Below are 24,570 nucleotides of genomic sequence, written 5' to 3'. Positions count from 1 at the left end.
GACTGGGACACACACTGGGACTATGCAGGGCCTCGGACAGGGAAGCAGTGATTTAACAGCACATTGAAGGGCTCAAACTACCGAGAGCCAGCTTACGGCAAATCTGACCTAGTTTAGACAGCATAGTGCTGGTGTGAGGAGGAAGAGCAAAGGGCTCTAGGCACAGGCTCCCACACAGCAGTGTCACAGGATGCCCTATGCAAGAAGAGAAATTCATTTCTCCCCTAGACACAAATAGCTTACAGTGTCTATGAATGTAAGAACTAAAATATAAAGCTCAAAGGAGAAAGTCTTTATGCCCTCGTTTTAGGCAAAGCGAGAGTAGGGGAAGCACAATTGGTTAAGGACTTGATAGACTGGGCCGTGTGCAAATGATAAATCCCCATGCTTCAAAGGATTCCACTGTAAAAATGAAATGTAAGGCACACAGAGGAGAAAATATTGTCAAAGCATGTATCTAACAGATGGTATAATACACACAAGAACTCATTCAACGGAAACATCTCAACTCAGTAACAGAAAATGAGAGAACTGAAGTGCAACCATTTTACCAAAGAAAATGCACGAATGGTCAGTAAGCACGTGCCAAGCACACGGCATTGTAATGCACTATAGACCGAAAAGCCAAAATACAATGCCAATTAACGCCCCAACTCTGCTGTGATTTCTAAGTCTGGGATATGGGAAAGTGCAGTTCAGTGGTGCTGTGACTAGAGGGCTGGACAGTTTATTAAGACACATTTGTATAGCCCAGCAAGTCCCCTCCTAGTCAGCTACCCAAGTACACAAAAACTTAGGTTTGTATAAAGAACCTGAATGTTCACAACAGCATTCCTCCTGTAACCAAGAAGTGGAAATCGCCCAGAAGTCCATTGCTGTGCCTGTAAAATGGACAGCCATACAGCACAGTCACACTCACTGTCATGTGACTCAGTTGTGCTATGAGGTAGGACTTGCAGAGCCCGCCAGGTGCATTTGCCTTTGTGTTAAGAGTGGCTTCCTACGGTTCAGGGTCTGAACGGGCAGTGGCTGCAGAGAGCCCTGAAAAGTATTTCCAGGGTAAGGGACCGGTTTAAAACTGGCTCATGGTTACAACTTGGAGATTGTTGACTTTAAGCCAGTGAACTGTATATGAAGCTGAATGTTGTAAGTTGTGGGTTATATCTTGCCAAAAGTCTGATTTTTAACTAACCGTGCCAGGGCTGGGTGTGTGTGCATTGAAAGAGGAAGCTGCACACTAGCATCGGGCACAGATGCCCTCCAAGGGGATGAGAGACGACACATATGACCCACAGTTACAGGACTCTAAGGAAGACAGGAGGAGTACCCTACAATGGACTCGGCAATGATTCTTGGCTATAAATAGCACCAATGAAGTCAACTAAGACATATCTACATATTGCATCTCATTAAAATGAAAAGTTACAACTGTCTACGGAAAGGCAGTCAGTCCACAAAACAGGAGAAAAGGCCTTTCAATCCACACAGCACTAGGATTTAATTTAGAGAATTTATTTCATGTGTCCATATGTATGTATAAAAAGAAACAGGAGCTGTCTTTGAAGAGTGTGTGACTCCCCTGGGAAAATGTAAAGAAACATCTATTTAGCTCAAGCAAGAGCAGACCTGAGAGAGAGTCTAGCAGTTTCAGCTGGACAGGACAGATAAGTGCAGTAGGCTTTCTTACAGGGTGTAGGTGACTCGCAGCACACCAAGAATCAAGGCCTGCCCACGGAGCCCCTGCTCTGGATGGTTCTCAGTTGGCAGCAGAATCGGTACAAACCTGGGCTCAGAGTGCCACCTAGTGTTAAGTCAGGAGAGGTGACGGCAGGTTCAGGCAACAAGGCACAGACAAGTCAGACTCTGCAAAGATGCTTACAGAACCCTTCCGGATGCTTGCTGCTCTCAGTAATACTGAGCACCTCTGCAAAGGATAGCCCTTTTCTGCTGCAGTCCAGCACACAGAACCTTGAAATGGTGTCTTACCGCAAGATGGGGCTACTCTGCCGGGACTTGGGACTCATCCCACTATAGGAGGCAGTAAAGAGGGGGCAGGGGCAATCAGTCAAAGGTAATAAGGGACAAGTGTGAGCAACATGTGTGAGACACGTGATCATCATGATAACTATTGTTTTAATAACAACTTAAAATTAATAACAAGAAATACTCCTGAATAAATAAATCATAAAAAATAGAAACAACCCAATTCAAAACTTGGCAGAGGATTTCCACAGACATTTCTCCACGAGCTTGTGAAATGTTCAGCATCCCTGGCCACAGGGGACATAAAAAAGGGAGTGTGGACTCCTCACTCATTGGGATGGTGACCGCTAAAGACCATGTGTTGACAAGGATGTACAGAAATTGGAACCCATGTGTATTGCTGGTAAGAATATAAGATGTTAGAGTCACCCAGATACACAGTGTGACATGTCTTAAACCAAACCATAGAGTTGCCACTTTATCTAACAGTTGACTAGTGTGAGGTGACACACATGAGCAAGTATCTGTACACCCTCATTCTTAGAAGCTGCATTCATAGTAGTCAGAGATGGAAAACAACCCAGATGTCCACTGGTATATGAATGGATAAAATAAGTGGATGCATATGATGGAACATTACTTAACCTTAAAAGGGAATACAAATCTGATACTATAATATGAAGACTCTATATATGAAGAATACTATACTCTGAAGATATTATGCTAAGTGAAAAAAGCCAGACTCACAATGAGTGCTGTGTAACTCCACTAAAGTGAGACCCTAGAGCACCCAAATGCACAGGGACAGAAAATGTAACTGTGGTTGTACCAGGGACCATGGAGAGAGTTGTTCTTTAATATATAGAAGTTTAGTTTGGAATAATGAAAAGTTTCTAGAGATGATGGTGGCTCCTTTTATGTGACTGTGACTTTTGGTATCACTAAACTTGACAGTGGCTAAAATGGTAACTTCTGTTACACATTTCACAACAAAGTCAACCAGAGTGGAAGATGTTATCAGATGATGCATTGAGCTTCCATGTGCTCAAAATGACCACAGTCTCACGATGCTGAGGGGACGTGCCCCTTACTGCTTCGTGGCAGCTCTAACTAATGGTTTGAGTTGCCCTCGGCTTACTCTGTAGCAATGATATCTGCAGTCACACTCCTTGATAAAATGCTTGATGGTGAACCAACCAGTCAAAGTCCTCCAAGAAAACTGCAGGGTTTGGTGAACACAAACGGGGCCCAATCGAAGGGGTGTGTGTAGAAGCAGCACTCTGGCATGAGTCCTGACCCTGCGGGCATCTCTCTCTCGCGCCTCTCTCTGGATATGGTCTATCAGAGTAGTTGATGGATCAGTAAAACTCAGTATCTAAAGCATGTTTAGCCCTTCCCTATGTGCAAAGACACATTTGTTTGTTTGGTTTTGGTTTTTGGTTTTTTGAGACAGGGTTTCTCTGTATAGCCCTGGCTGTCCTGGAACTCACTTTGTAGACCTCGAACTCAGAAATCTGCCTGCCTCTGCCTCCCGAGTGCTGGAATTAAAGGCGTGCGCCACCACGCCTGGCTGCAAAGACATATTTGTAAAAAGAAAAAGAAGAGGCTGGGAAGATGGCTCTGTGGTTAAAAGCACACACTATTCAGTGCCCAGCACCTGTGCTGAGCAGTTCACAACCACGTGTTAACTCCAGCTCCAGGGGGTCCTATGCCTCTGACTTCATGTATACATAACTTGCCCCATGCCATATTTTAAAAAATATTATAAAGAATAGGAAGCAATTTTTGCAGCTTTTCCATCATACCCTACACTGGGGAGAATCTTAAATTCAAATTTTGTCTTTATATATTAGTTAGGATTTTGTTTATTTCTGAGATTAAGTTGTACTCTATAGCTTAGGATGCCCTGGAACTAACTGTATACCCCAAGTTTGCCTAAAACTTCAAGTGCTGGTACTACAGGAGTAACCCACCATGCTGGGAAGAAATGAGCATTTTTTTGATGGAAGAAAAGTACTATGAGACCATAACAACAACCAAAAGCTGGGATAGGGTGAGTATCAGCTTACAAAATTAGCATATATGACCAGGCATTTTCTAAGGCCAAACGTTAGTATCTAAGGTGGGAACACAGAGAAGGAAATGAGATCTATGTGGCAAGCCTGGTACAGACATGAGGAGATGCTCAATAGCCTCAGCTCAGACCTGTGCTGTAAACTGATAAAGGTCAGAGAACGTAGTGGTGAGTGATAGGCACCACCTGGCGGTGGTGCCATTGATTGAGTCCATCAGCAACCAGAGCAGGCGTCTTCACATCCTTATAGTTTGGGAATGCAGAGTTCTAGGTAAGCTTCCTCACTTGCTGTATTAGTAAACCCATAACTTAGCCAGGCAGTAGTGGCGCACGCCTTTAATCCCAGCACTTGGGAGGCAGAGGCAAGTGGATTTCTGAGTTCGAGGCCAGCCTGGTCTACAGAGTGAGTTCCAGGACAGCCAGAGTTATACAGAGAAACCCTGTCTCGAAAAACCAAAAAAAAAAAAAAAAAAAAAAAAAAAAAAAAAGAAAACCCACAACTTGTGAGAGCCTTCTGGGGTCAGTGGCAGTTCCTACACACAGGAAAATTGAGGGTCAGAGGTAAAGATTCTTTATCTAAGTAGAGCAAGAATTTAAACCCAGATGTGCCTGGATTCCAACGCTTACTTTTTCTTCCTTTTTTTTTTTTTAAGATTTATTTATTATTATACATAAGTACACTGTAGCTGTCTTCAGACGCTCCAGAAGAGGGCATCAGATCTCATTACAGGTGGTTGTGAGTCACCATGTGGTTGCTAGGATTTGAACTCAAGACCTTTGGAAGAGCAGTCAGTGCTCTTACCCGCTGAGCCATCTCTCCAGCCCATCCTTCCTTTTTTAAGAGTAGGGGTGTGCAGAGGTCACAGGACAGTATTAAGTCAGTTCTGTTCCTGGCAGTACTGGGGTCTGAGGACTGAACTAGTTATTAGCCTTGCATTGCTGGGCTGTGTGGCTGGCCTCCAATGTTCCCTACAGAAAGACCATTAGGCTTGTTAAAACTTTAGGCAGCAGAAAAAGGGCAGGCAGGCAGAGGTGGGCGCTTGAGAGACTGGAATGGGGATGCTGGCAGTCTGTGCACAGGTACTGTGGGACAGCTGCTGCAGGTATGGATGTCTGAGGTACGATCACCCCAAGTCTCCTGCCACAAGTGGAAGTTGTGGGTTTATATGTGTAGATAAGAGGGCAGGTAGGTGTGTGTGTGTAGAAAACCAAGTGTTCCAAGCCTCATATCTTACTCTCCACAGGCCACAGAGAACACTGAAGACATACATCCCCAGTGAAGGGCATTATTACCCACAAAGGCAGATTGTGGACCATACGACAAGAGAAGGTAATGCTTTCATTCTCCTTGGCGTAGACACAGGTTTGGTAAATGGTCCCAGTCAAGGCAGCCTGTAGAGGAGAGAAGCTGCAGCTCACAGGGCAAGGCTACACAGGGAGATTTACTGGTTTAAAGTACTTTGAAGAACATAGCTCAGGGCAGTGAAGCTCATTCACCCTGGGTATGGCCATCGGCTCTATCACTGCTCAGAACGTTTTCATCATCCCACACTGAACCTTTGTACTTCTTCAGGTTCCCGTTTGTAGCACCCCTACACCAAAACAAGACAAAACACACAACAGAAAATACTTGGAGACATACACGCCTTGTCCTCTGTCACGGGCTAATTTCATTCAACGGTTTTGAAGCGCATCCACACTTAGCCAAAAATCCATTCTTCTAATAACAGCTCAATATTCAGTATGGGTATATTATATTCTGTATACCATGCAAATATATTTGGATGATTTCCAATTTGACTGCTGTAAACAGCAATGTTACCACCACAACTCCAGCTTTTATTTTTAAATATTACATTTCAAGTAGAATTTCTGGATTGAATTGTAATTTTTGCTTAATTTGACAAAGATCATACTGTTTTTTGTAACCAATGCACCATTTTACAGTTTTACCAGCCGTACAGGGCCCAATACTTGTGTGCATCTGTGTTGCTGTGTAGAAGATGGTAGACAGGGGTGGGGGTAATAACCCACCATCCTAATGGGCTGATGTGACATCTCATTGAGGCTTAACATGCACTTCCCTTGCATCAGTGAAGTTGACCACATTGCCGTACCGTTTGTTAGTCATTCATGTATCTTCTTCAGAAAGCAGCAATTTCTAAGCCTTGTTGGTAGATCTAAGCCTTGCTTGAGATGACAGCTCAGTATGTGACCATACCTTCACTACTGTGCTCAGTTTTTTTTTAATGTGATTATTTTTTGCAGCTTCATTAAGTATCAGCAGTTGGCATTTCTAGGCATTTATTTGTGACAAACCAGCAATTATTTTTTTAATACCTGTATTTGATTTTATTTATAAATTATCTATTGTCCTATTAGTACAAACCTCTGAACAATACAGAAATGTTACCTTGTAAGAATATCCTGCAACAAAGACCTGGAACAAGTCCATGTTAACTTCTGCCTGTAACACAAACTAGAAGCAGGCAGCCTGGGTCCACTGTGAGGGGCCAACAACACAAGTATAAAGAGACCCAGGATCCCTCTGTGATCCTCACCACAATGGAGTACTGACATCTCTGCAGTGTCCGAGGTGACCTGCCCATATTCCAAGCAATAAGAAGAACAGAGCAAACAAAGGTCACGCCATAGTTAGGAACAAGACACAGTAGTATTAAGAAACACAGGCATGAGTAAAGTGTGCAGTGTAAACGTGGATGCTGAGGGGGACTGCTGCTTACACACCTCTCCCTCAGTCTGGGTTACTGTTAAGAGCCGGTTACATCCTTCATCCTCTTATCAACAGCAATAATTACAACACCAGTTGAGTAGGAAGTATGTTTTATTGGTGTACAAACAAAATATGGTGATGATTTTCAGAACTGTGTGATACAGGCTGTTCCCTTGCAGTCTCTTTACTATGAAGAGGAAAAAGCTAACTCACAAAAAGAACAACTTTATACAGTAACAAAACAGATTGTTCTTCATCAGAAAAGTAAAAAGCCAATATTTGTTACAGCTTCTGCAAAACTTCTCAAGCCATTTCTTTAATTTTCTCCTTTCTTTTTGGGGGGGTGGGGGCGGGGAAGGTTTGAGACAGGGTTTCTCTGTATAGCCCTGGCTGTCTTGGAACTCACTCTGTAGACCAGGCTGGCTTCGAACTCAGAAATCCACCTGCCTCTGCCTCCCAAGTGCTGGGGTTAAAGGCGTGCGCCACCACACCCGGCAATTTTCTCCTTTCTTAAGTCATGATTCTGCTACAAGTTCATCAACCACTATTTAAGCCTCCACCTTCCTGGTGGCCCTCAACCTCGCAGGGTGCTTACACAGTGGCTACAGAATCTGGGGCAGTTCAGCCCCGGCAGCTTTGCTTGCACCTAACCACAGCCTCACTTCTTGACTTGCGTGCTTACAATGTTAACGCTGTCCTTCATCTATGTATTAAAAAATCATCCCAAAGTGATCTCAGAGCGTCACCCAAAGCTACAAAACACACATAGCTAGTTTTGCTTAAAATATTTGTATCCCGAGTTTCCATTTTTCTAAAAAAGAGAAACCCCCAAAGTTACATGGTGTGAAAGCGAGGCGGCTCATTTAGAGGTTCCCAGGTGAACAAGAGCCATGATGGTTGTGTAGCTATGGAACAGGTCCTCTTCCTTTACCTCATTACATCTCCTCAGTATAAAGTTCCCAGTGACTATCCGGTCGCAGCCAATCTCCCCATTTCCAAAGAAGCCAAATAAGGGGACATTGGGAAAGAACTTTCTAAATGCATCAGCTTCAACATTCCCCTTGGCTCTGTAGTACTGAAAGCCTCGGCCAACACATGCAAACATGAAGCCAATGGTGTTCTGTTCAGGGATGTTGGCTGCTTTGAGGCGCTGCATAGCAGCCTCGACGGTCTTGGCATCGTTTACATCCTCAGTGAGAAGAACTGTGGCACTCTGGATTCGTTGCCCACTAAATGACAGTCCAACCACACCTGTGGCATCAATATCCAGAGGGTTCCTGGAAATAGGAACAGAAAACCATCAACACCTCCTGACTAAGGGGAAAAGATCTGCTGCCTTTGGCAACCTAAGCTTTGGTCTGAGGTTTATCCCTCTCAGACAAGGATTAAAATAAACTGTTATTAAAAAACAGGGCAGATCAAAAAAGGCAAGCAGCTGCCCTTTTCAGCCACAAATACACTATACAAAAGCTCCTCCTGGATTAGTAGTTCCCAGTAACTCGCTATCTGACCATTCTAAACGGAACCTAGTAGGTAGGTGCACATAGACATGGCTTTGCAGTGGAGGTGCTGGCAAGTACTCTGTCACTGACTGACGTCCCACCCCTCCATACCTAGGCAAAGCATGCACCTTCCTCCACTTCAGCCTATCCACTGTTAAATTATGAAAAAGATATAATCATGGAGGGTAATTTCAACTCTGCAGGTTTCAGCTTTCCTGCCTGGTTTATTGCACTGAGCCTGAAATTTGACTCATTTGAATTTTAAAGCTTCACAACTTGAGGTAGGGATAGCTGCAGAGGTGGCTAAGGTTAAGAGCAGCTCCTGCCCTTACAGAAGCTCCCAGTTTGGTTCTGAGCCACCTACATCAGGCGATTGATTCATAAACCACTGTGACTCCAGAGACTATTAACATCTCTGGTCTCTGAGGGCACCTCTGTGCTCAGCCTACACAGACAGCATTTGAATGGAGCGCTCAGGAGTCCTTTCTCTTTTCACCTGTGTGGCCCAAGGATTGAACTCAGGTTGTCAGTTCTTGTGACAAGTGCTGCATCAGCCCTGTTAAGGCTTTTTTTAATGAATGGGACTTTTATCCTTACCAAAAAAAAAATGCATTGTCAGTAAGTTATAAAACTTAAACTGACTACTCACTGGGAAGAAACATACACCTTAAGTCCCTATGACATTTATCAACAACCGACTCTATAGAATGGGCAAAGTTCTCTGGGGTAACAAGAAACAAAGCTATCAAGCATCACTGGGGCATATACATACACGCAAAATAAAATCTGGTATACATTTCCCAAAAATGAAGACCAAGGAATACTAGTAATATACCCATAAGCTGCTGCTCTCTGGGGGGAAAAGGTTAGAGATGCCACAGAGAGATCCTGCCTCCAATTGGCAAGTGGTTAGAGCCTGACAAGTTTTTCCATGAAGACCTGGCCCATGTAACAACTTTATAGTCTAACCAGGATAATTTGTGAACCACAGAGACGCCTTTAAGAGGCTGAAGTTTGCTTTAGACATAAGAACTCAATCTTCAAGTAATTGCTTAGAAAGATGAGCTTGCAGGGTCCAACTGTGGGACTTCTGCTCATTTGCTGCTGACCTCCTTGCAATCGCCCCTCCTGTGTGTACTCAGCATACACACAGACCTCAGCACCAGGCTAGTCTCAGCTCATTTAAGACGACTTCCACACAAGGGCCATGGAACATTGTTTACAACAAAGGTGCCTCAACCTCACCTTAGAATTCCCCTTTCCCTTAAAAACTCAGTCTTCCTTATTTGTTTCTATGAAGCCTCTACTGCCCAGTTACACTCAACTCTACTGACATAAAAGCCATGTGTATTAATTTATTTTAGCCTTACTCAAATGATTTCTTCATTTGCAGGAGCAACACCACAAGGACCAGAGCTCTAAAATACATCAACGGGTAATGCTAAAAGAGCCTGATTCTGACATTCTTAAAAAACAATAAATCCAAGTTCAGTTCACTGGCCTGGAAGTCAGCAGTGTAGATAAGGCTGGCCCTGAATTCAAGAGACTCACCTGTTTTTGCCTACTCAGAGTTACTGGAATTAAAGGCATAACAACACTATACTCTGCTTGATTCCTCTAACTTCTTTTTTAAAAACCTAAAAGTATTGAGGACCTGAAATCAAATATTTCTATTTACCACGGGGGAAGAGCAAAGTACTCAGGCTTACTTCTCACAAGTCAGTGAAGACAAGTTGTCCACCTGGCCTCCAGCCAAGATGATATTCATATTGCTGAAAGTGCTGACTACCCGATGCAGGTAATTACTGGCTCCCACCTTACAGCAGTTATAGCCAAAGACAAGGACCACACGAAGTTCAGGGTTGTCCAGAAGACCTGCAGAGAAGTGAGGGACAGAGACAGCTTTAAACAGCATGAACTGTTGCTCCTGCTGACTGGCACTCCCAGTGTGTTCTGCAGTGCTGAAGTGCTCAGTTCTCCGATTCTTAGAGCCTGAGATTACTCACTCAAGCCTTAGTTATGATTTTTCCATTAATAAAACCTATGGCTATTTGAATGTAATATGCCTCACATAAGCAAGGACATTTTGCAGAGTGCTACACAGACATGTTGAAGTGAATAACAGCGGTGCCAGCTCCACATCTTCGTTCCTCGCACACCAGTGACTTCGAGCTTATCTTCTCAGATGTGATCTGAAAGCAGCTTGCATCACTGGCAGGCAGCAGAGCTCAAGAGAGCCAGTGGCCATCTCTTCCCAGAGCTTCCACTGAGCTTCTGGTACGTTGTTTGCATTCATTGATACTAGTCAGTATTTAACAGGATGATCCCACACGACTTCCAAAGCAGCAAGGCCACTAAGCCAGAGTGAAGCAGGCCACATGGGAAGGAGGAGGCGCCCTGCAGAACCAGTGCTGGGAGACTCTGCCAACTAAGGATCAAGAGTCCACCACATCAACACCGAACTCCACGCATGCCAGAGACCTCCAGTTTTTAATTACTCAATGTTACCCTGCCCTGCACCCCAGCAGCCATCCCAAGAGTTCAGCTAAACTTTAATGGCAGAGCACCTGTAGAGACGACATGTGGCCCTCCTCTGCAGAGCCCACTTTCTGAGTGTCTCTCAACCCTATGCTGAAACTGGTATTGAAAACCTCCTTTTAATAAACTCCGACCCTACTTTGCACTAGCTCATCCTGGAATTACTCTCTGTGCTGAAATCTAGGTTAGCTTTACCTGAAAGTCACAGTGTGGAGCAGTGTCTCCCCCCAATGCTTCTGACAAGATAATTCTAACAGATAATCCTTCAGACTCTGCTCCGCAGGTAGGCACAGTGCAAACAACAGTGCCTCCTAGCACCCTACATCTCAAGCCAGCTCTGAAGGGTCCACCTTCTTACAGACAAGCCTGGCACATTGAGAAAAGAACCTTTTGTTTTGTAGAACCAATTTTCTGAGAAGGAAAAAGCCTGTGGGAGAAAGAGTCAAGTCTATTTTAGAAACAAGATTGTTACTTCCAGGGAAATGACTACTTTGGGGCAATGACATGGCTATTCAAAAGAAGTCAGTGTGAAGAGACACTGAGACACAAACCCAATATGAGCCTTAGGTCTCCACACCTGCACCTGCCTGAGTAGTCTCCAAGCCTTGAGCCCCTGCCTGTTTTTGTTTTGTTTTGTTTTTTGTTTGTTTTTCTATTTTAAACAGTTAAACTACAGGAGCAGGATGCCTGTACCTGTGCAACCCTCTTCCACACTGAGGCCTATGTGCAGGGCTCCCAGCTTCAGCTCTTCCTCTCCTGTTTACACTGCTGGGGACAGCAGAGAAGCCATTCTCAACAGTATCCTTCCTCTGATGCATAAACCCAATCCTTCCTTTGTTGTTACACCATTTTCCTATAGCTAGTCTTTTAGTTGGGACAAAGCTTCTTAACTTTTCCAAACCCATTTCCTTGTCTGTAAAGCAAAACTAGCTGCCCAGACTAGGTACAGGGCCCAAGAGGTGACTTACATATAAACAATGTGAAAGCAGAACACTAAAGGGATTAGAGAAGACTGGGAAGTGACAGTCTGAGGGCCGCTGTGTAACAGAGGCATATGTCTTCAGGCTAGCCCAGCTACACATAGATGTGGAGTTTGCACTAAGAAACTTTTATGAGCAGTGGTACTTTAAGCCCAAACATGCCCTCTGCAGGTGTAGATGATAAAGAGCCTTCACACTGCCTTGCGCCTTGCTGATTCCTGACCTACTGCAATCATGCTTGCTTCCTCAAACTCTGGTGTAATCTCAACTGTATACCAACTTCATGACTATCTCTACTTTTTCTTCTAAAAAGTTTTATAATAAATAGTTACTAGAAATTTTTAAGAGCTTAAGTTTTTCAGCTTTAAATAACAAAATTAAGACAAAATTATCAATAAGAGTTTACTGAAGATCAAGAACTCTTGAAATTCAATTACAATTGAATGCATGCATGCTTGGACCTTACCTCACAAGTGTCTATAATTCTAGTTCCAGGGAATCTGATGTCCTTTTCTGCTCTCCATGGGCAGCAGACACACATATGCTATATACACTTACATACATGCAAACAAAACACTCATACAAGCTTATTGGCAGAATACTTAGAAAAATGTTCATCTCTAGTCATCTAGGACTTCATGGCAAATAAAATAACTAGAAACCAATTCTACCCCTCATCCACAGCCTTGTCAACAGCAGCCTAGCTGGCCAGAACTAAAACAGAGCAAGGTAATCAACAAAATGAGCAAGTAATAGTAATTAACAATGTCAGTGTATGGCATGCATTTTTAAACCCAGCACTCAGGGCGCAGAGGCAGGAAGATCTTTGAGTGAGTTTAAGGAGAGCCAGAACTACATAGTAAGATCCTGTCTCAAACCAAACAAATCAACCCGTAAATAACAGTAACTTACCTACTTCAGTAAGCTGGTGTCTTTCCAGTGTTAAATTCTTGGAGTCCTTAATAAAATGAAAGGGCTGAATTTTTATTCCTTCAATTTGAGGGAATAATAAAGCAAAACCAGATTCTCCAATTTCTATTTCCTGAGGTCGATTGCTACCTGATCCCATTGGAGTCACTAGGGAGAAAGAGAGAGTTCCATGAGGCCATCTCATAGAAACCCCACTTAGTAAGAGTCATCATCAGCCCATCATAGCCCCCCCCCCCCCAAACGCAGGGCAGGCCGTCAGACAGCTTCTCCTAGAGAGATAGCTCGCTGGCAACATTAGGGCGGCAATGCCTGCAGCACACTTTCAAGTGTGTTCAGAAAGGAATCTTTACGAACTGAGCAGCCGCGGAGTCCAGATGAAGGAAGTTCATCACAAGTGCTCTTCTTCAGAGACCCTCGTTTCAGTTCCAAGTCTAACTCTGGTCCCAGGAGATCCGCTACCCTCTTCTGGTGTCCATGAGCACGAGGCATGCATGGAGTGCACAGAGATGCATGCAGGCAAAAGGCCATAAATCTTTTTAAGTGTTAAGTTTCTATAAAAACTCAAACCAGGTTGTGGTGCGGGATATTCAAACCAGGTTGTGGTGCGGGATATTCAAAGGAAAAAGTCAGAAGACAAATCCCATATGATGTACTGTGAGCTTGAAACATGGAAGAAAATGCAAGTTTATGATAGGCTTGTGGTGGTGGTGTCTTGGTGGTTAACCTGACAGATTGACTCTGGCACTCTGTGAGGGACCTAGGTTAGGTTGGGATAAGACAGACATTGCACTTGGGCAGCACCACCCCAGAGCCTGGAGTCCTACAGCCAAGCTGGAGCAGTCACACTGGGCTCCCTCAGTAAGGAGAGTGTGACCAGCTCTCTCAAGCCTCTCACACGACTCTCTACAAGGATGCACCCTTGAACTGTGAACTAAGCAAGTGCCCCACCCGACAGCATTTGCCAAGTATTCTGGTGCAACAGCAAATGAGCTACTCTGCTACAAAGCCTAGGAGGGAAACCTAAACAGTGTCTAACTGTGTGAGAAGATGCAGGATGGTCCAAATTAAAACTACAGCAGAGTAAGCCAGCCACATCACAAGTCACCATACAAGTTCCCAGTAAGCACACAAAAGGTATTCAGCGCAGCTGGTCATTAGAGATTCCAAGGAAACACTCAAAGGACTATCTACCTTCACACCTACTAGCCAGGCTGTTGCCACAAGCTGTGATCCCAGTAGCAAGGATTCGAAGCAACTGCAACCCTCAGACTCTGCTCACTGAGTACACTGTGGCAGAAATTTGGAAAACTAGCAGCTTCTTTTTGAGTTAAATATACATCAGTGCTAAAAACGAGCAAGTTCACTTCTTAAGTTTCAGAGAAACTTACACAAAAGCAACATTGTCATTCACGATACCTAGGACCAGAAACCCAGTTCATGAAAGCAGAATAGGAGATTAGTCTTGTCCCTTATATCACAGAAAATGCTTCAAATGGAGGGCTGGAGACATGGCTCAGTTTGGTAAAGTGTGTGCTGTATAGGCATGAAGACCAGAGTCTGGAAGTCTCCCCACACTTAACCCCAAACAAGCAAGGGTCTAGAGGAAGCAGAAAAAAGAAACCTAGCTAGAACAGTGAGCCCAAGTTCAGCGAAAGGCTGATAAGAACTGAAGAAGATACCTGATAACCTCTGATCTCACGCATGCACTTAGACAGACAGACAGACAGACAGACGGACAGACAGACACCCACACACTCTCTCTCTCATGGGCACCCACATACACATTTTAAAAGAATTACTGGTAATTGTAACATAAATGAATCTCAAAACCACATTTATTTATGTTGAGTGAAAGAGCTAAAAGATAAAATGGGCAACCATTCTGGAACTGACAGGCGAGACTAAGCGCATAAGTCAGAAGAGGAGTTCTGGGAGGTTGTCAGGAAAGAATAAACAAACTACTAAGGTTCAAAGATGGAGTAACGCCATGACCAAAGCAACTTTTATAAAAGGAAGCATTTAACTGGGGGCTTGTTTATAGTTTCAGAGGCTTAGTCCATCATCATGGCTGGGAGCACAGAGGCAGACAGGCACGGTGCTGGAGGAGTAACTGTGAACTACACCCAGACCCACCAGCAGCGAGGGAGACTGGGCTAGGCATGGGCTTTTGAAACCTAAAAGCCCATCCTCAAGGACAAACTTCCTCCAACAAGGCCACGCCTTGTAATCCTTTCAAACAGTTCTTCTCCCTGGAGACCAGGCATTCCAAGAGGCTATAGGGCCTTCCTTATTTAAATCAACACAACCAGCAAGGAGGAATGGAAAGCTCCCTGCAAATAGCAGAGGCCACACCCTGGTTGGAGCAGAGGGAATGGGATTTGATATTTAGCCCCTAACATAAGATCATGAGGACTTAAAGCAACACAAAAATCAAAGCTGCTTCAGGACAGGGCAGCAACAAAGAGAAAGCTGAAACTGGCACCCACTCACAGGGGACACAGGCCTGCCACTGGAGGCTGGCCCTTTCTTTCCTGCCCCTATTCCTGAAACAGAAAACTTAAAAAGGAGGAACTTGACTGTGTCTAGGAAAACCACAGAGGATGTAAGGATGGACTAAGATGTGAGGAATGAGGAATCATCCAACAGTAACCAGTAATGATGGAAAGGCTTCTAGCCACTTACTGCCACTTCAGACTCTGGAAGAAAGCACTGCACAGCCACTGCTTTATTAGTGTGTGAGCAGCTACAACAGCCCCTATTCATCTGCAAACACCTGGAGCCCTTTGTGTCACTGCACAAGACTAGGACATGCAAACAAAATGTTTCAGGACACTTGTGTGGGGACCCAGGGGTGGCAAGGGTCTTCAGACTTGTGCAGCAGGCACTTCACCAAGCTCTGTTTAGAGCTCCAGAAAATAGCAATAGCTAACTAACATCTAACAATAACTAACTAACTAGCAATAGCTAACTAACAATAACTAACTAACTAGCAATAGCTAACTAACATCTAACAATAACTAACTAGCAATAGCTAACTAACAATAACTAACTAGCAATAGCTAACTAACATCTAACAATAACTAACTAGCAATAGCTAACTAACAATAACTAACTAGCAATAGCTAACTAACATCTTCTCTCTGCATGGTCTGTTCTAAATGCCGTAGAAGTGTTACGTCACTACATCTTCATAGTCCTCCAAAGACACAATTCACTGATGAAGAAACTGAAGCTGTCCAAAGTAACACAGGCGCACTAAGTGGTACAAACAGCTGGAATCCTAATCCGCATCCCTTAACCACTGCACCATGGCTACATCAACAGGAAACAATACAAACACTAACAGCAGACATGTGCCACGCTGGCAACATGCAGAGGAACAAGCCTTGAGATAAGGCCCACAAACCTGCCACACTCAGTCGCTCCTACCTGCAAGAAACAAGAGTGGGAGAGCTGAGCAGACTGGACTGGCTGCAGGTCTTTTCTAATCTGGGGTAGGTAGAATGAGATCCTTCCACCCTGTGATTGGCTGAGAGAAGACAGAGATTACACTTTGCTCTTAGGCTGCCTTGAGATCTGAACTATGAACCTCATCCACTTGAGAGAGATTTTAAGTACAAGGTACCACCACTGCAAGGATGACTAAGGCTATTGTTTCAGATGATCAGAAATGCAAAGGTACTTCTCAGCTATAAATACTTCACCAGTCTTTGGGACCCTACATCAAACCAAGGCAAGAAATGAACTGTTAAGTTTCTCTCACCTACAATTCCCGGAGTCACAATCCCAAGGACTTGGCACTGCTTGGGGAAAAGCTTCTCCAGGGCACATGCTGTCTCCATAGTAGTTCTCTTCCTCGCTGTAACAAAACAGTTGAACAACTGTTAAATACTATGCAGCTTCTATGTCAAATTTGACAATGTTAAAAAACCCAAAACTATATTTAACAATAAAACAGGCTATGAGGCTGGGGATGTAGGTCAGTTGGTAGAATGCATACCAGAAGCCTAGGTTCAGTCATCAGCACAGCACTGCATAAACCCTGAGCAGGTGCATGCTGCAATCCTAGCTCTGTAAGGTGGAAGCAGGATGGTCAGGAGTTCAGGGTCATCCTTGGCTACATAGCGAGTGAGTTTTGATGCCAGCCTGGGCTACATGTGACCTTGTCTCAAAGAGAACAAATACTGGATGGAGGGACGGGTAAGAGTTTTCTCCATTTTGATGCCTCCTTTTTTCAAACTCTAGCTCTAACCTTCGCCACCACCACTTTTGCCCGAGCGGCATAAGATCTGGCTTAGCACTGAGTTTAAGAGGCGCTATTTCCTGGACCTCTGCATCCACCTGATTTCACAGCGTGACTACTACTTGATTCCCGTCATTTAGATTCAAGTCAGACAAGGTCCAAATCAAAGTCTGGGCTGCAGGGTCCATCTTGGATTCTTGGTTCGTATTTCCCCTTAGCAGGCCAAGAGTGCAAGTGTCTGTAAATAGCTTTAGTAATAAAACCTTGCAGTACTACTGTATACATGAGCAGGCTTGGATAACCAAAGGCAGGCTCTTATTTTAATAAAGAGAAGTATACCTGGAGGATTAAAGTATTTCAAAACAAGAAAAAACATCTTTCTGAAAAGCCTCATTCCATCCATCCATCCACCCATCCACCCATCCATCTGCACCATGAGGTTAGACATCAATCTGTAGCAGACACAGGCATCCGTATAGGAGCAGTGCCCAAAAGTCTCAGAAGGCTTGCTCTCAGAACGAGGACAATGTCAAAAACAGAAATAAACAATAGCAAAAACACCCAACTCTTGTCTCCATAGCTACCTCTTTTATGGCCACGACACTCTTCCAGGCTGATGAAAGTTTCAGAATCTGCCATGTAGAGAACTGTCTGTGGTAAGATTCGAACATTCTGCAAAGAAAAAAAGAGAATGGAATCCTGTGAGTCTGTGCTTGCTTCTGTGTTCCCAGGCATCCCAGTCCAAGGTCACTGGACGCCCTACACCCTGAGCCCCTCCCCCCACCTCACATCTCACCTGTCACTTCTACTCTTATCAGCACCTACTATTTTGGTTTTTGTGTCAGATTTATTTCAGGTCTTAAGTTCATTTTCACAAAGCTCATTCGAGCTTTTAGAACAGAGGTCACAGCAAGAAGATTCTGTCAGAGGGGCTGCACAGGCTGCACCCCTCAGTGGGGCCTTCCAGGCCAGCCCCTCAGCTCAGTATTTCAGACCTGCTCACACTGGTACAAACAAGTTCTCTTGCTGCCAGGCACCTTAAAAGGTTCTTTACGGCACTGCAGAGCAAACCTCTCACCCTGTGTATCTGTACCTCCACGCAGCAGGTATCCTTTACAGCCCTGCCTGCTTGTGTAGTCTCAACTCTGAGCAGGCTCTCCTCAGACTGCTGGCTTTCCTAAGCCTCACATGGCAGACAGGTCTCAAAGGCTGAACTAAATGAAAGGAGAGACTTTCCAAGTGTTTCCTCCAGGAATGGTGTGAAGAGCAGCACAACATCACTGCCCTGTAACCAGGAGAGATGCAGACGTTTCAGAGAGGGTCTAGATAAACTCATGAAACGCACTCAACAGTACACCATGCAGTGTGGGGTGGGAAGACCTTGATTTCACCTGGCATTTCTAGAAAATCTAACTAGTTACCACAATTTAAAATTCCACAGAACTTTCCCAATCCTACACTCAGACTGCTTGCCTTTCAGCTACAGCTATGCAGACCTGCCAGTACCTACAGTCACTAGACCTTCTTGGGCTTCTTTCTGACATTGAGTTATTTCTATCTGTAATGCCTGCTGATCCAAGGAGTCAGGGCCTGGTCCTGCCTCTGCCATCAACAGAAGGTAACTTTCACAAAGCAGGTATCTAGTTTCTTGAGCTTCCTGTTTAAACAAACACAAGCTTCATCTCTAATTCTCACTGGGAACTGACTACGACAAGCCTCAAAATGAGACATTCACTGTAGCATATGGCAGCTAGGACTACACTATTCAAAGTTACAAATGACAAGCTGTCTTATAAAAGTTCAAAATATTTCTAGTAGGAAGTTAAGCAACTTTCCTTGTAGCTATTAAAATACTCAGTCCACAAAATGGTCTGGAAAACACAGAGAAAACAGCATATATAACTTAGTCGCCATGTTTCTGTCTCACCATGAGTTTAATTTTTTTAAAGCTATTTGAACTTTCATAGTCATATTACAAGAGTCCTTAATATCCATTGAAAATATATAGTCTTATACCATAAGAAACATGTTATATGCATTATCTTTTTGCCATTTAATCCTTATAAGAACCCTTTAAGGGTACAAGGGAATTATTGTTCTTTTTCAATTTGTGGAAATAGAACTCACAGCTTGGAGAGGTCAAAGCCACATTGCTAGCTTGAGCCAAAATTTGCGTTAACATCTAAGACTCTCTCTCTATAACAGCCACTACCACATGTAGAATAATGCCTACTGCAGTAAAAAGATGAAAACGACAGGACATGTAAAAGAGCATTTAAAAAACTAATCACATGGATTCTTTTCCCCACAGAAAACTTAAACATCCTAGCTTATTTATGACGCTTCCTTTGTATTAATCTAGACTATCCTAATATAACTTAATAATCTATTTCTCAAATTTATCAATATTTAAAAAATTCTTATTTTATGTGTATATGTCTAAGTGTATGTTGTGAGTGTGTGTATGTGTGTGTGCCCTCAGAAACCAGCTGTAGTTATAGGCAGTTGTGACCCCTGATGCTGGGAATGACCTTGGGTCCTCTGGAAGAGAAGCCAACTATCGCAACCACTGAGCCACTTCTCCAGCCCCTTTATCAAGATTTCTTATCATTGAAGGTACTTTGTGATTTATAATTTAATGATTTATTTTACCAAACAGCAGATTTTTAAGCTTCCTCAGTGTACATGATGCTCCAATAAGGACTGTGGGTTTTGATCAATGAATCAGAGAGAAACAGTAATCCAACAGACAAGCGAGATGCTAGCCAGCTGTCTGGGTGTGAGTCCAAGAGTCCAAAAGAGCAAAGAAGAAAACCCACACAAGACAGCATGGAAAAAAAGACACCACACTCAGGACTAGCACACTAAAAATAAGAACCAGGGTTTGGAGCGATGGCTCAGCATTTCAGAGGACTGCTGCTCTTTCAGAGGACAAAGTTCATATAGATTACAATCAGCTCTAAGGGATTCAATGCATTCTTCTGGCCTCCACAGGCATGTGCACACGTACACATATTCAGATACACGACAGGCATGCAGGCAAGCAGGCAGGCAGACACACACACACACACACAGAGAGAGAGAGAGAGCGCCAGGTTTCCAGACCCCTGGGAGCTCTCAGAGACTGAGCCACCAACCAAGAAACATACATGGCTGGAACGAGGACCCCTGCACATATATAGCAGACATACATGCAGCTCAGTCTCCAAGGCTAGCTAGTCTGGCCTCAGTTGGAGAGGAAATGCCTAATCTGGCAGAGACTTGATGTGTGTGGGGCGGGGGTTGGGGGGAGGTATGGAGGGCACCCTCTCAGAGGAGAAGGGGTGGGGGGAGGAACTCTGAGCCAAGTTTCTCTCTGACGATAAGGGAGGTTTTATTATGAACATAGAGGAAGTGGATGTACCTAAGGCAACTCACGCGTCCCCATGCACTGACGGAGACACAGCTCCAGACACACATAAGGTCAGTCACCTCTCTCTTCATTCAGTGAGTCAAATGCAGCTATTTTTTTAAAAATGGGGGAGGGGCCGAATCTATACTATATTTATAAACTTTTATTTCCTAATATGGTCTACATTTATACCTTATATGAGATATAAATAATCTAGAAATTTGAATTTAAATAAGGGTGGGCATTATAGGTTAACAGAATACTATACCACTTTATAAGGGACTTGAGCAGCTGTGGAATTCAATATGGTGCATCGAATACCCTGACAATACCAAAGAACAATTGCATGTGCATATACATACACACATATTCCTGTCTCGGCTAGATGCAGCAAACCCTTAAAACAACAGTGAGTAGACTTACACAGTACTGACCTTAGAGTCAAAATTAAATACCATTCTCCACTAAAAGAAACCAAGACTATTAGTGAAACTACTAATTTCTTGAATGAAGCAGGTGAAAATACAAGCTGAAGACAACTGGTGCCAAAAGAAAGGTCATCCCTAAGAGACAATAAAATTGGCTTGAGTGCTCACTAGCCACACAAAGACTGTGTGAGTACCAAGGAGAGTCTAACAGTAACAGATACATCTCTACACAAGAGACCAAGCGTTATGTATGAGTGCTGTGTGAACAAACTGAAAGAGAAGGAAAAGTAAGTTTCAAAGTTTCTCTACAGACAAATACTTATTAACTGCAACAGGACAGAAAATTTAAAGGCAGAAGTTTCTGGCAGACACCTCTTAAATCAAGGAATTTAAGGTAATGGGATAAAAAAAAATCTAATAAATCCCAGTCACACTCAACTTGTGCCTTGAATTTTATTAAGTGTTGGGGCTGGTACAGAAAGTCAGGTTGCAGAAACATACAAACCAAAGAAACGCGCCTTTCAGTTACTCATTGGGAACAGAATCAAATCCTTCTGCTCTTAAGAAAAGCACTGGGGCAAAATCTGAATGGAAGCCTGAAGACTAGACAGAAGTGTGTTTGCAGTCTCTTCCTGAAGGATGGATTTGTTACAGCTTCTATTTTAGTACTCAGATTAAGCCGGGCGTGGTGGCTCACGCCTTTAATCCCAGCACTCGGGAGGCAGAGGCAGGCGGATTTCTGAGTTCGAGGCCAGCCGGGTCTACAAAGTGAGTTCCAGGACAGCCCGGGCTACACAGAGAAACCCTGCCTCGAAAAACCAAAAAAAACCAAGTACTCAGATTCTCTCCAATCTGACTAGCAAGGCCCCACTTCAGGGCACCTTCAGATGTCCTTTAGGTAATGTATTCTCTCTCAAGTTTTGTTTCTGTTACTGTGATAAAAAGTATTATGAAAAGCAATCTGGGGAGTAAAGATCCCTGAAGAAAACCAAGGCAGAGAGAGAGACGTAGTGGAGTGCTGTTTACTGTACTGTTCTCCAAGCTTGCTCGGTTTGTTTTCTTATAAACTCTAGGACCACTGGCTAGGGGGCTGTGTACCTGGGGGGGTGGGTGTAGACGGGGATCCCACAACAAACATTAATCAAGAGTGGCCTACAGACTTGCCTACGGGTCAATCTTTGGCAGACACTTATTGAGTTCCCTCTTTCTGGATCAAGTTGAACACCAAACCCAACACCAAAAGAACCACACTAACCAACACATACGTCAATGATAACTTCCCAATGTGGAGACTATATTGTGGTTAAGTAGAACATTCCTATTCGCCTACTATACATACTAAGCGATAATAGGGCATCAAATTGGCAACTTCCTCACGAGGGCCCCTGCCACTCAGTGAGATACTGGAGATTCACTATCAGCTCTATAATCTGTCTTCACCTCCCCGAACACTGACTCTCCTGGATCCAGGGACAAAAATGAGAAAAGGAACGTGGTTTACGTATTTAGGTAGAAGTTTTAGTTCTTCCAGTTCTAGTGTGAGACCCTGGGCAAGCGATACCCAATGCCTTCATTGCAAAATTGAGGCAAGTTAAGGAAGGCTCTGTATGGCCTTGTAATAGTGGACACCTGGATACTTCAATTGCCCAACATCTAATAATGACTAAACTGCAGCACGCCCCTACAAAACCTGACGTTTACTACAAAATCCAGAATACAAGCATAGGTTCTATTAGAGTTAACAAAAGCAAGGATATGTATCACAATCTTGATTTTTAAAAAAGTTCTCCAAGATGGCCCACCAGCCCTGCAAGTGACTGTCCACCACACAACTCCATACTTGCCTCAAGTGCCTCAGCTACCACGCGCACCAAGCAATGTCCCTCCAGGTGGCCTGCTTCGGCCACACCCGCGGAGATCCAGGTCACGCTGCGATGGGTCCGCAGCACTCTGCGTACACACTCCCTCCACAGGCGGCATACTCTGGGGACGCAAAAGCACAAAGGGTTGCCGCCGGGCGGCCGGTTCCCACCGTCAGCAGCCTCGCAGCGCCAGCTAAGCACTAGGACACCCGGGCAGGGGTCCCGGCAGAGGCGACCCCGCCACCCTCCGGGACGAAGGTCTCCTCCCGCCCTATTCGCCCTCACCCGGCTACCCGAAGCAGCGCTTTGGCCGGCAGGAAGGTAAACACACGCTCCACCACCTCCGCAAGGTTACTCAGCACGTAGGTGCTTCGCAGATCTGTGGAGGAGATGCCACCACCGCCGCCTGCCGGCTCCATTCCTCGCCTACCGGCCCAAAGGCCCTACGGAGTCTCAGAGGCACCCGAGAGACCGGCGCACCACCTACAACCCGAGCTCCCTGAGCAGGCGCGCGCCACTTCCGGTGGGCCACTTCCGGCACTTGGACACGCCGCTGCAGCGGTGCACCGGCCTGCACAGTTCCGCCCGGAAGGGACCGGAGGCAGCCTGGCGTTTAAGCCGGCTGCAAACACTATGTATTTGGTCAATCTGGTTAACTCGTTAGGTCGTAAGTTTTAAGCGAGTAGACATAAATAGCACTCGCCATTCTTTGGCACTATTAATTGCTACAGAAAGCACATGCCAAACCAGATAGATATTTTCACACAGGAGCCATTATTCTTTGGCTCCTGCCGGCTCTTCCTTGCAGGGCTACATACAGAATCACAGGGCATGAGACCCAACACCATACCACAATTCAAAGAACAGTAGAAGCTGCTTCATTTCAATTGAATAGGTTGTCTCCTGACTGAGGGGCACTGTCCCCAGCTACTTGATCTGACCTGGTGCTTGTTTTGGCCTCTAGACCTTTTACACTGTGATAACCCATTAGAACATTTTGAGCTGGACAAGATGGTGCATGTTTGCATCTAGCAAGCTGGAGGCAGAAGGATCAAAAGCCAAAAACAATCTAGACCCAACTGCAAAATATGTAAGATAACATAAAAAACATGAACAAGCCCTCAACAAGCAGCCACTTTACTCTGGAAACCTTAAGACTTAAATAGCAAACATGGATGCATCATACAGTCTCCAAAACTCCACGATATACTGCGAATGTGTGAAAACTTCAATGCTTCCCGTTAATAAAACCCCCCAGTAGCTCTGGGGTCTCCAGGAGCCCTAAGTCCTACTTCTAGAACTTCCAAACTGCTCTGTGGCTCCATTCTTCTCACCAGGCACTAGTTGGGGTGGGAATGGGGGGCGGGGCGGGGTGTGGGTGTTGGGGAACATGTTATGAGGACTAGGGAATGAACACCAAGGGTCAGTATGTTTAAGAGGAGGTCTTCTGAACATTTCCTCAGCTAAGGCAACCTTCAGAAAAAACAACTGTTTCTGAATGAAGTAAGGAGGCTGTACATGGAGACATAACATTCAAACCAAACATGAAACTGGCACAGGAATTTCAGTCAAGGAAAGAAAAAGCTTTCCTTCTGCTGAGATTCTGATGAGATCTACAGATAGTGGTGTGTATAGAGGCCTTGAGTGTACAAGAAGAACTGTGCTAATAGTACCCTAAGAACATTAGAGGCATTAATTAAAACAGCACTAGAAACCCACATGTATTTGAATTTAAAGAATGCAGTAAAGGGAATGGTTAAAGAAAAACTGAATATACTATGTGTGTACACACCAATTCTGGGTTCCCTATCTCTCTCAGTATCTTCATCTCCACTTCTGAAACCTCCCCACACCCCATCTTCTCTTTAAACAGCCTACACTAGAAATTCAATTTAGAGTCTATAG

The 24,570-nt window shown here is 44.3% G+C and overlaps 2 protein-coding genes across 2 annotated transcripts in view; one reads left to right on the top strand and one right to left on the bottom strand.

The window, feature by feature from the left end:
- The window catches only part of Nrg4 (neuregulin 4), a 103,167-nt gene extending 93,159 nt beyond the window's left edge, over window positions 1-10,008 (top strand). The window contains exons 11-12 of the mRNA XM_029481086.1: window positions 5,302-5,387; window positions 9,687-10,008. Coding sequence (XP_029336946.1) covers window positions 5,302-5,318 — 17 coding nt within the window. The 3' untranslated portion in view covers window positions 5,319-5,387; window positions 9,687-10,008. The remainder of the gene's footprint in view (window positions 1-5,301; window positions 5,388-9,686) is intronic.
- Fbxo22 (F-box protein 22) lies at window positions 6,885-23,196 on the bottom strand. Its single transcript, XM_021172855.2, has 7 exons — window positions 22,951-23,196; window positions 22,648-22,786; window positions 17,569-17,656; window positions 16,505-16,600; window positions 12,724-12,888; window positions 10,003-10,168; window positions 6,885-8,068 (listed from the first exon to the last, which is right to left on the bottom strand). The coding sequence occupies exons 1-7, from the start codon at window positions 23,082-23,084 to the stop codon at window positions 7,651-7,653; spliced, it is 1,206 nt and encodes a 401-aa protein (XP_021028514.1). The 5' UTR covers window positions 23,085-23,196; the 3' UTR covers window positions 6,885-7,650.
- Between the last annotated feature and the right edge of the window lie 1,374 nt (window positions 23,197-24,570).

Source organism: Mus caroli, chromosome 9 (genome assembly GCF_900094665.2).
Source record: "Mus caroli chromosome 9, CAROLI_EIJ_v1.1, whole genome shotgun sequence".
Taxonomy (NCBI): domain Eukaryota; kingdom Metazoa; phylum Chordata; class Mammalia; order Rodentia; family Muridae; genus Mus; species Mus caroli.
Note: the sequence above shows the minus strand (reverse complement) of the source record. Positions and strands in the feature narration are given on the sequence as shown.